The 12,862-nt window shown below is 42.7% G+C and overlaps 1 protein-coding gene across 1 annotated transcript in view; it reads left to right on the top strand.

The window, feature by feature from the left end:
* The window catches only part of LOC106578577 (cadherin-10), a 71,094-nt gene extending 59,166 nt beyond the window's left edge, over nt 1–11,928 (top strand). Inside the window, exons 9-12 of the mRNA XM_014157565.3 lie at nt 7,455–7,576; nt 7,669–7,777; nt 7,978–8,226; nt 10,875–11,928. Coding sequence (XP_014013040.1) covers nt 7,455–7,576; nt 7,669–7,777; nt 7,978–8,226; nt 10,875–11,368 — 974 coding nt within the window. The 3' untranslated portion in view covers nt 11,369–11,928. The remainder of the gene's footprint in view (nt 1–7,454; nt 7,577–7,668; nt 7,778–7,977; nt 8,227–10,874) is intronic.
* Nucleotides 11,929–12,862: the final 934 nt, after the last annotated feature.

The following is a 12,862-nucleotide window of genomic DNA, read 5'->3' as shown; positions in this document are numbered from 1 at the left end:
ATGCCAACTTCCAACCTTTTTCTTTAATATAACAATGGGTGCAACCCAAGAACTGGATCTTTTGCGGATGATACAATTTTCTAGCATACCTGACAGTAGAATCCTGTACATCATGGGGGGTAAGGGCCGAAACGTCTACCCAATTGGAGCTGCATCCACTGTAGGTATTCTATGTTGAACAATGTCAGTCCTTCCAAAATCTTCAGCAAAAACCTTCTCCCACTTCTGCAACAGAGCACTGAGATCGATTGCTGTTTTTCAGTGAGTCCTGGTCTGTCCATCAGGCTGCTCACATCAAAGCTGGACTCCACATTGTGTAGGGCTCAACAACGCCCACATGGACTACACCATCAGAGTCCAGCATCATGCTCAGATCTCCAGCTCCATGTACATCCACCTCATCAACATGATTGACACTCCGCAGCTTCTGGTAGCGGCCTATAGACAGACATGAAAGGGTTCAGATTGAAAGTATGAACTGGAACTCCCCATTCTTTTACGACATCCAGTGTTCTTTCCACCCCTACAGCATTAGGGTCCGGTAAGGCCTTCACGAGCCCACAGTAGTCACTGCCATTCCATGCGGGCCCATCCAGGCACATCCCAATACCCCAACTTCGTTCCTGGTTGGAACATGAATCCCCAGTCTGTTGGCAGGCCAGAAGTAATCCAGGAATTTATCCCCTCCACTGGTGCCGATGGTCTGTTGGCAGGTGGCAAAGGCTCGTTTCCAGATCTGTTGGAACTTGGGGTTCTGGCAGGACAAAGACACTGGCCTCTCTTGGCTTCTCTTGGCTCTCTTTTCTTGCATTAATAACGTTCATGCCCACGATCAGGGGGTTAGTTGAACACTTGTCTTTGACAATCCCAACTCCACAGTTTGGTATCTTGACACCTTCAATTTTAAAATCCATAATTGCATAACCTACAAATGGATGGTCTAGGCCATTTGTAGCTTTGATGGTCAGAATTGAAGAAGCCTCTCCCACACATACTGTATCTTGCTGTTAAGGAAGTGTTTGTTCAATAGTTGCTGTTGCACCAGGGTGACCTAAGAGGCATTATATAATAGCCCAGTGAGTTTAACCTCTTGGGGCTAGGTGGGACGCTAGCGTGCCACCCGTGGTGCACTCCATCAACAGCAGGTGCATTTCAAGAGCGGCAAATTTGAATCCAAATAAATGTCAAAATTCTAATTTTTCAAAAATACAACTATGTTACACCATTTGAAAGATAAACATCTCCTTAATCTAACCACGTTTTACGATTTCAAAAAGGTTTTACGGCGAAAGCATAAATTTAGAGTATGTTAGGACAGTACATTTACAAGAGTTGTGTGTAATGTTTTGTCAAGTCAAAGACAGGGTCACCAAAACCATAAAACCAGCTAAAATGATGCACTAACCTTTTACAATCTCCATCAGATGACACTCCTAGGACATTATGTTAGACAATGCATGCATTTTTAGTTCTATCAAGTTCATTTTTATATCCAAAAACAGCGTTTTACTATGGCATTGATGTTGAGGAAATCGTTTCCCTCCAATAACCGGCAGTCAAGTCAGCGTCAGAAATTAAATAATTAAAATTAGAAAACATTGTTAAAATATTATATTGTCATTTAAAGAATTATAGATTTACATCTCTTGAACGCAATCAACTTGCCAGATTTAAAAATAACCTTACTGGGAAATCACACTTTGCAATAATCTGAGCACTGCGCCCAGAAAAATACGCGTTGCGATACAGACTAGACGTCATGTTGGGGAGATCTAAAATCGAAAATACTATGTAAATAATCCATTACCTTTGATTCTCTTCATCAGATGTCACTTCCAGGTATCACAGGTCCATAACGAATGTAGTTTTGTTCAAAAAAGCTCATCATTTATGTCCAAAAATCTCCGTCTCGTTAGCACATGATGTAAGCCAGCCGGACTTCTCGTCATGAACGAGGGGAAAAAATATATTTCCGTTCGTTCAAACATGTCAAACGTTGTATAGCATAAATCATTAGGGCCTTTTTTAACCAGAACATGAATAATATTCAAGGTGGACGAATGCATACTCTTTTATAACGTATTGGAACGAGGGTACCCAACATGAAGTAGCGCGCCAGGTGTCTAATGGGACATCACCGTTCCATGGCTCTTGTTCGGTCAGATCTCCCTCCAGAAGACTCAAAACACTTTGTAAAGGCTGGTGACATCTAGTGGAAGCAATAGGAAGTGCCAAAATATTCCTAAACCCCTGTGTTTTTCAATGGGATAGGTTTAAAGTCAATACAACACATCAGGTATCCACTTCCTGTCAGAAAATGTCTCAGGGTTTTGCCTGCCAAATGAGTTCTGTTATACTCACAGACACCATTCAAACAGTTTTGGAAACTTTAGAGTGTTTTCTATCCATATATAATAAGTATATGCATATTCTAGTTACTGGGTAGGATTAGTAACCAGATTAAATCGGGTACATTTTTTTTATCCAGACGTGCAAATGCTGCCCCCTAGACCCAACAGGTTAACTCCATCTATACAAATGTCCACTGTTGGACAATAAAAGTTGAGTTTGCAGTACCAGCTGACCCCTCTGCTCGAACCTCCGCAGCAGGGCTGGCTAGTTTAAAGCCGGCTCAGATTTTGAGAGCCCCCTACAGAACCAGCCTGTTTGCAGTGATAGCAGATTGTATTACCTTCAAAATCCCAAGTAGTTAAGGGCCTGCTTTCAGTCAGAGACCTCAATGTATTAGACTCTGCAACAGCAGAACATTTTACCTCAGCCCACTTTTTGCTACCATGTTCCTTTTCCAGTAGCATGGCCTCCTAGCATAACATGGTCAATTCGTGACATCTGGTGAGTATGCAGGCCATTGAAGAACTGGGAGATTTTCAGCTTCCGTAAATTGTCTACAGATCCTTGCAACATGGGGCCGTGCATTATCATGCTGAAATATGAGGTGACGGCGGTGGAGGAATGGCACAACAATGGGCCTCAGTAACTTGTTACGGTAACTGTGCATTCAAATTGCCATCGATAACATGCAATTGAGTTCGTTGTCCGTAGCTTACACCTGCCCATACTATAACCCCACCACCACCATGGGGCACTGTTCACAACGTTGACAACAGAAAACCGTTCGCCCACATGCCGCTATACATGTGGTCTGCGTTTGAGGCTGGTTGGACGTACTGCCAAATGTGACCGACCGACTCATTTCGGTCTTATGTAGCAAAATTTGAAATTGCGTTTTTACATTGGATAAAAGTAGAGACTCGGCGCTACAAAATGGTATATCATACACTACAGTTGAGGAACAACGGGAAAGTAATTTTGCTTTGTTAGTTGATAAACTTGTAACCTTCAGCATCTCTTTAAGGGTACAACAGCAGTCAAGCACCCAAGTTAACTTGCTATCTACTTCCAGACACAAATGAGAGAACAGCTCACTGAACATTACTCACCCTAAGAGAGCTGGTTAGGCTGTTATGTTATCCAGAGCGTTGGTGACTGCAACTGTGCTGTCAGATTGTCCGCTCATAAATTCAGAGCACTTTCCTCTCGGAGCGTTCAGACTTAACAACGGCAGGTCAGAACCCATGCTAACTGGCTAACATTGGCTAGCTTGCAAGCTACTTCCAGACACATAATGAGATAACAATGACCATTTTGTGACCATTTTACTCGCCCTAGCAGATCTGGTTAGCCTGTTTTCATGTTATCCAGAGCGTTGGTGACTGTAACTGTGCTGCTGGCAACAATTGAATTACGCTTTTTTGCCAACGTTTACTGACACCGGCCATATTCAACTGGTGTTGAATGAACCATAATCCCAACTCATGATATTACTACCCTGCATTCATCTGCAGGTAGCTAACCAACCAGGTTCAAGCTAGCTACCATTAGGCTATAACTAGTGGCTCTGAGATACGAATTACAAGATTATACATGTATCGTTAGCAAGCGAGCCAGCCAGCTAACATTAGCTAGCAGTACACTTTAACTTGAGATGAAAAGACTATGTCAAAATGATAAACGTGTAATGTCTGAAAATGTAGCTAGCTAGATTATCTTACCCGTTCATATTATGGATGGAGGCGTCTCCTGTTGAATGCCATGATTGCCCTTAGTTTGAAAATGTAATCTGGAGACAGGTGTTTTCTCCATCTCCTTAGTTAACATACTCAATTTCCACTGATTTCAAAACAGTCCTCCAGAAAGTGGAGAGCACACACGTAACGTTAGCTAATGAGCCAGCCAGCTAATGTTAGCAAGCTAACTTTAACTTGACATTAGGTTTATGCAGTTTTACAACGCAATACATTTTATAAAAAGCAGCGTTGACAGGATTACCTAGACTTACTGACCAGCTCAAATAGACAGAAGTGTACTATATGGCAGACCAATCCAAACTCATCTCTCGGCATGTCCAGCCCACTCATTATCTCAGCCAATCATGGCTAGTGGGAAGGTTGCTGACTTTTTCTGTGGCTTAACAAACAAGGCTTGTAATTTAACAATTTGATTCGTATTTACAGATGGCATACACATTTGTTATTAAGGCACATGAAAGTTCACATGTTCGAGAAGGCATTTCTGCAAAGAAACACATTTTGATAAAAATAAAGAAGTTTACATTCAAACGGCTCCCCTGTGAAGTATGGTAAAGAGATGAACATTCAATTCTCTGTCAACAGCTCTGGTGGACATCCCTGCAGTCAGCATGCCAATTACACGCTCCCTCAAAACTGTGGCATTGTGTGACAAAACTGCACATTTTAGAGTGGCCTTTTATTGTCCCCAGCAAAAGGTACACCTGTGTAATGATCATACTGTTTAACCAGCTTCTTGATAAGCCACACCTGTCAGGTGGATGGATTATCTTGGCAAAGGAGAAATGTCCACAAATGTATGCACAAAATTTGAGAGAAATACGATTTGCTACTTTAAAAATGTTACCTCAACAGGGGTATAGGAACCTGTTTGACATACAGGTAATCTAAATAGGCAAATACCTTAGTGGCTCTGTCGCACTCCTCCTCTGAGGTCACGCTGACCTGTTGCTTAGCTTTGCCCATTTAAAGCCCCTACTTGGATAAACTTTTTAGTTTTTATTTTCCTTTAACGCCTAAGATCCCCTCAATATTCTCTTTCCATTAGCCATACTTCAAATCACCATTAGGACCTTTACACTGAGGCACCCAGTGTGCCCCGGGGTAAAATGGCATCATCATATTTGTTTTCCTAAAACCTGCCCTTTGAGTAACTGAACACTGCTCCTAAAAACCCAATCCTTCCAACTTCTGCCAAATGTCAGGCAGCCGAGGGGTATATGTAATGTAGCCGAACTATGCCACCTGGCCAGCCCCTTGTCCCACAGATTTGTGCGCTCCGGCAAGAATGTGCAAAATTATCAAGAGTTTTAACTTGATAAAATAAAAACAACAAAGGGAATCTATGCAATATTGAAGTAAAAATTGTGAAATGTGCAAATAACGCTATATTACCACATAACTTAGCTAATATTAGCCGCTATAGCCAACCAACCGAGCCCTGCAGCAAGTCCAAAGTGGAACTGTAGCCGGCACTATAATTGCTGCATCTTCCACTTCATAAATTAGACTAAGTCTACTTGAAATCTTCCTGGGTAGCGGGCTCCAGCCCACTGACCTGGGATGTATCAGTGCTGCTACACTTCCTGGCTTCGTCAATCTGGCGTCGGTTTGGGTGATATTCACAGTGTTCTGCTGCAGTCTTTCTACATATGCATATATGTGGTCACAACCAGGATGGACAACTCCTGTTCCAGCCCCATAGGTCCACATGGGCAACGCCCACAGTTTCAGTTGGCTCAAAGGGCTGCTCATCAGAACCATTTGTCCAATGGGAGCCTCGTTAGGAAGTCAGGAGTATTTTGAGAAAACTAAAATAAACATGCAACTACAAGTTAATATTTTAATGAATGTTTCAGGCAATCGTGTAGGATAATCAGTCTGCAACAATGTCTTTCCAATGCTATTGAAAAAAATGTACTCATCAATCTACACACAATACCCCATAATGACAAAACAAAAACCGGTTTTCGTTTTTTGGGGCAAATTTATTAACAATAAAAAACAGAAGTATTGAGACCCTTTGCTATGAGACTCGAAATTGAGATCCGTTTTCCATTGATCATCCGTGAGATGTTTCTACTACTTGATTGAGCAATTGGGGGAGAAGGGCACTGATCATGGAGGTGAACTCTGACAGAGCTCCAGAGTTCCTCTGTGGAGATGGGAGAACCTTCCAGAAGGACAATCATCTCTGCAGCACTCCACCAAATCAGGCCTTCATGGTAGAGTGGCCAGACTGAATCCACTCCTCAGTAAAAGGCACAACAGCCCACTTGGAGTTTGCCAAAAGCAACAAAAGGACTCTCAGACCATGAGAAACAAGATTTTCTGTTCTGATGAAACCAAGATTGAACTCTTTGGCCTAAATGCCAAGCGCCACGTCTGGAGGGAACCAGGCACCGCTCATCATCTGGTCATTACCATCCCTATGGTGAAGCATGGTGTTGGCAGCATCATGCTGTGGGGATGTTTTTCAGTGGCAGGAACTGGGAGACTAGTCAGGATCGAGGGAAAGATGAACAGAGAAAAGTACCGAGAGATCCTTGATCAAAACCTGCTCCAGGACCTCAGATTGGGGCGAAGGTTCAACTTCCAAGAGGACAACGACCCTAAGCACACAGCCAAGACAACACAGCAGTGACTTCAGGACAAGTCTCTGAATGTCCTTGAGCGGCCCAGCCAGAGCCTGGACTTGAACCTGATCGAACATCTCTGGAGACCTGAAAATAGCTGTGCAGCGACACTCCCCATCCAACCTGACATAACTTGAAAGGATCTGCAGAGAAGAATGGGAGAAACTCCCAAAGTGCAGGTGTGCCAAGCTTGTAGCATCATACCCAAGAAGACTCAAGGCTGTAATCGCTGCCAAAATTGCTTCAACATGGTACTGAGTGAAGGCTCTAAATACCTATGTAAATGTGTTTTTTTTATATATATAAAAATTTGCTAACATTTCTAAAACATTATGGGGTATTATGTGTAGATTGATGAGGGAAAAAAACAAGTTCATCCTTTTTGAGAATAAGGATGTAAGGTAACAAAATGTGAAAAAAGTCAAGGGGTCGGAATACTTTCCAAATGCACTGTATGTTATATTTTTTGTTAACTTGCTAATGTCAACTTCAGGGATATTTAAATTTTACCCTACGAGCTCCGGACTACTGCTGTTTTTCTGTTCTACCTGATAACGAATTGCACCCACCTGGTGTCACAGGTCTAAATCAGTCCCTGATTAGAGGGGAAGAAATAAAAAAAAGCATTGTAACTGGTTTTGAGGTCCAGATTTGAATTTGAGGGGTCTACTGTATGGGCCAACTACACATTTTCAATCTTCTTGTTTAGGTAACCCTCGCCAAACCACTCGAGTCCCAGTGTTCATACGGGTTCTGGACGTAAACGACAATGCACCTGAATTTGCCATGTATTATGAGACATTTGTCTGTGAAAATGTCAAATCTGGACAGGTACAGTAGATGTATGACATCATAATACTACAAATGCTGAAGAAAAGCCTGAAGAAACATGTTTTCTCATACCTTTTTTTCACTATCCACAGCTGATTCAGACGATAAGTGCGGTTGACACCGATGAGCCCCTTGTTGGACATAAGTTTGTCTTCAGTATGAGCTTCTCCAATCCAAATTTCACCATCATTGACAATGAAGGTAGCTAAATGTTAGCCTTGTGCTTTTTATCTGGCCATTATCTGGTCTTAGTGGTGCGAGTTGTATTAACAATTTAACTTTTTTGTAACATATGGAGCTGCAATGTTACAATCATTACTGGGAACATTTGTTCTAAACATTAGAAACAACCTTTCATTTCTCATATTCCTTTTTCCTTCCCTCTGCAATCCACCCCTTAGATAACACAGCCAGGATCATCACTCGAAGGGGAGGATTTAGCCAGCGTGAGATGAATACATACCTACTGCCCGTGGTGATCTCAGACAATGACTACCCTATCCAGAGCAGCACCAGCACTTTGACTGTGAACGTGTGTGCCTGCGACAGCCGGGGGAACGTGCAGTCCTGCAACACAGAGGCTCTGCTGTCTGCCGGGCTGAGCACTGGAGCACTGGTGGCTATCCTGCTCTGTGTCATCATCCTCTTGAGTAAGTATCACTATCAATCACACTGGTAAAGTCAACCTCCGCATACCAAATTACACCCTATTCCATGTTGTTACGAACCAGCTCATAGCCCATAACAAAGAGGGAGACAAAGCAGAAATAAAGAAATGACAAACATATTTATTAAACAAAGTAAACTATATCCGAGTAACAATGTAGTCAATAGTGTAAGTGAGTGGATGCGTTCATAGATGGTGATAATGAGGGGTGTTGAGAGGTGTTCACGCATGCCACCCAAAAACGCCACAACAAAAAACACCAGTGTGTTTGGGTGGAAGAGTCTCCTCAATCTATGGGGGGAAAGGTGTATTTATCCCCGGGACACACCCGACCACAGGTAGTGTCCCATTTCACCGACGACCCTCCCGGCTCCGCCCACCGACATCCTATTAGGGAAAATAAGAGCAAAGAGAAAGAATTCGGCAGACAGAGTGGGAGGGTCGTCACACTGTGTAGAGCCCATAAGGCTTTGGTCAAATGTAGTGCACAGCATAGGGAATATGGTGCCATTTGGGAGACGGCCAAATCAAACTGTGTCAGATAATTTAAGTGGTATTCTTAATTCTGAACATACAGTACTGTACAGTAGCACACAGCAATCCAAGTCACTTATTACAAAGCTGAAGCAATTATTCTAGGCTGTGTTGGACTCTACCACAATAAACTACACTGCACGTGTAATGAACTGGTCTGTAGCCACACATATCCTGGATTATAATGTGATAACACCCTACGGAGGGAGAAGGGACTTCATTTGCGCCCGGTAGGCACTGGTTAGCTCCTTCTTTTTCTCTGCTGCGAGTCCTTCGACAGCACTTAAATCCTATGTGCTACTTCTGTGTTATTCCTTTGTGTTATTCCTTTCATCATCAAACTTCTTCAACTAAAGAAAGTTTAAAGTAGAGCCACTCACTGAGACATTACTTTGCTGGCTGCATGTGTAAGTAGTGTGTTTCCTCATGAAAATGGTGCAGCAGGATGAAAGCTTTTATTATTGGTTATATCCACTTGACAAAAAGGTATTTGTGTTTTTCCCTGCTAAAGTAGGTCACATCCTATTTCCTGGCATCCTAAAGCAACACTTCAGCCTCCTTTGTGAGCTAATGCAGTATGTAAAAGCACAAAGTGCAAAACAGAAAGTGTGCATGTCTTTTTCCCCGGCAAAAAGCAAAAAATATGTAGTGCTTATGTTCAAGGGGATATCAATAAGTAATAGGCAAAAAAATGACTTTGAGCCTGGTATTGCACTTGGCCAAGCATGACCCCGGTGCCACCTAAACGGCATCATCCATGAGCTTATTAAGGGTGTTGATATATTCAATTACCCAATTAAAAGTCATGAGTGACTTAATAGCAACATAAATACCAATCCACTGAGTTTTGTTTGTGTACTCTGCTTTGCGTTATGGCTAAGAACAGCCCTTAGCCCTGTGTTATTCATGATAATGCACAGGTTCTCATGTTTTATTGCTTAAATGAGTGTGTGTGCTATTCCTCCTCCTCACTCAATAATGCAGAGACCCAGCTCATCTGTTGATGTGTTCACCTGTTCATCTGTGCTCTCTTCCTTTCTCTTCCTGTTCCATGATCTCCGCCCGACTTGAATCTTGCTCGCATCCTTGCCTAGCCACTGATCCCTCGCTAGCAAATTAACTATTGACATTTCTTCCACTGCATGCTGTGCTTGTTCCTCCTCACAGTCCCCCTTCACTTGTCTGTCTGACACTGGAGAGAGCTCTACTATAGCTCTGGCTTCTGGCTAACTCAGATTGGAAGTGCTAAAGATTGAACCCCATGTTCGCCTCTTGAGCGAAATATCTTGACATCTGCTCATTATCCGATGGTTTTCTCGCTTGAACCCCTCTGACAGGCTGTCTAATTCACCTCCACTACGCCTCTGACAGGCAGGCAGGCAGTAGGCGCTGAGCTGGAACAGTTTGCGCTCCTCCTCCACACTGCACCACACTGCTCCATGCCACCCCACACCACCCAACACTTGGGGTATCAGTCAGAAAGGCCTGGTAACTGGGCCTCTAAAGAGCCACTCCTTTAGAGACCTTTGTAATTAACACCTGGGTGGGAGGCAGGTAGAGTACTACAGCACCTGCTGAGGTGTGGGAAAGAGGAGGAGGAGGGGGATGAGGAGGAGGCCCCAATGTGAGGGAATTATTTTTACTCTCGATTTGCTCCTTTTTCATGAAAATAATGAGCAACAACATAAATCCCATGCTCTCATAGCGCCACTCTGGATGCAAATTCCTCCTTCAGCTGGAAAGTTTGGATTTAAAGTCCTGCTCAGAAATGAAAATAGAATAAGATGCATTTAATTATGCGAGTAAGGGTAGTCTGACCTGCGAATGAGAAAAAGAAAGGGCTCGTTCAAGTGCTACAGATTTTCTACAGTGAATTTGATGTTAAGGGGAAAAACGAAAGAAAAGCTTGTCCTGCTCAATCTTTAATAAAAGGAGGAGAGTGCCCAAGGCAGTGCAGTGTATTTATCACTGATAGCAAATGTCTTTCTCTCCGGTGTGTATTCCTGAGTTTACTTAATGCATGATGGAGCACACTCCTCTTCTCTCCCATCTCATACTCAAGTTTTTATCTCTCTCTCTTTCTGTCTGTGTGTGTAGTGATCGTGGTGCTGTTCGCTGCCCTGAGGAGGCAGCAGAGGAAGAAGGAGCCTCTGATCATCTCCAAAGAGGATGTGAGAGACAATGTTGTCAGCTACAACGATGAGGGGGGCGGAGAGGAGGACACTCAGGCCTTTGATATCGGCACACTGCGCAACCCAGAGGTGATGGACGCTAACAAGCTGCGCAGGGACATCATCCCAGAGATGCTGTTTCCCTTCGGGAGGACATCACCTATAAAGGATAATGCCGACGTCAGAGACTTCATTCACGGGAGGCTCCATGAGAACGACTCGGACCCCACCGCGCCCCCGTATGACTCCCTTGCCACCTACGCCTACGAGGGGAGCGGCTCGCTAGCCGAGTCCCTCAGCTCCCTGGAGTCTGGAGCTACGGAGGGGGACCAGGAGTACGATTACCTCAGCAACTGGGGACCGGCGTTCAAAAAACTAGCGGACATGTATATAGGGAAGGACACGGAGAGAGAAACCTAGGTTACAGTTAGGCCTGTACTACCGGAGCTCATCATCAACGACATGCATTGATAATCTCTCTCACACACTATCCTGCAACCCATCCATTGATTCATATGGCTGGTCAAGTAGAATTCATGAATTAAACATTAAACTCACTACTGGTGGTGATATTTCTCACAGTTTTACTGTTTTTGGTTATAATCAGTAAAGATGCCTTTGCATTTTAAGAAATGTTGTGAACAATGGTGTGGACAATGTGTTTTGTAATTGAGGAGTGAGATAGTAGTCTTGTATACTATCAATGTTTATTGGAGAAAAAAAATGCTTTTCCTGCAAAGTAAATTTGAAATAGATACATGTATGAACTGCTTTTCCATGATGGACATACTATACCCTATTCGCCATCTTTGTTTGGCAAGCAATGTTCATGTTAATGGTTGGTTAGGTTTATTCTGTGGATCCATTTCATCATATACTGTAGGTGTATGATGTAATAAGGATGTGTACGTTGTAGGGTAACTGTCACACACTGAATTCATGTTGTTTGAATGCCAAGTCATATTGTTTTATATTTATATTTTTATACTTCTTTTATTAATAAAAAAAATAAGAAACTTCGCATTTTCATACATTTTTCATAGAGTTTCAAGTTTTATTAGTAATACTTTATGAATCGCACAGTTAACGCCTTGGCCTCTTTAAAATACAAGTTGATACATCATATCAGTGGAATTTGATAATATAGAAGTTCCACAATATTCAGCTGACAAAACTCATTGTAAATATTACGTTTTCACATCTGAAGTACGGGAAACTAGACATGAGCTACAACCACCACCTCAATTTATTGTTAGCCACTATGGTGCAATGTAAATCAGATGGCAGTAATATATTAGCGATATGAGTATTGCTAGGGAGGTTCCACTTTACATATATACTGTATGATCAATACCTCTTGACTTTCTCTTTGTGGACAAAAAAAACCCATTATTTAATTTCTTTGCCCAATTATGGATAATGTATCTGCATGCATATTTTGAGACGAGTGGAATGAAATCCAATATAGCCAATGCTGTGACCCAAAATGGCACCATATTCCCTTCATTGTGCACTACTTTTGACCAGAGCCCTATGGGCCAAGGTCAAATGTAGGGTACTAATGTATATAGAGAATAGGGTGCCATTTGGGATGCATCCAATGTATAGCTCTCAGAGTTACAAACATAAATCACTCCAGTAACAAACTCAATCACCCCCTTACACAAGCCGCAATCCGAAACTTTGAAGGATACCTGTGGGGTTGGTCATGGTTAGTTTCACAACAGAATCATTTGTAATCCTATTGAAGTGCCATTGCTTAAAGGGGTGGCAGGTAGCCTAGTGGTTAGAGTGTTGGGTCAGCAACTGAAAGGTTGCTAGATCGAATCCCTGAGCTAACAAGGTAAAAATTTGTTGATCTGCCGCTGAACAAGGCAGTTAACCCACTAGGCTGTCATTGTAAATAAGAATTAG

Source organism: Salmo salar, chromosome 19, assembly GCF_965601325.2.
Source record: "Salmo salar chromosome 19, fSalSal1, whole genome shotgun sequence".
NCBI classification, from domain to species: domain Eukaryota; kingdom Metazoa; phylum Chordata; class Actinopteri; order Salmoniformes; family Salmonidae; genus Salmo; species Salmo salar.
The sequence above is the reverse complement of the archived record's forward strand: the minus strand, read 5'-3'. Positions and strand labels throughout refer to the sequence as shown.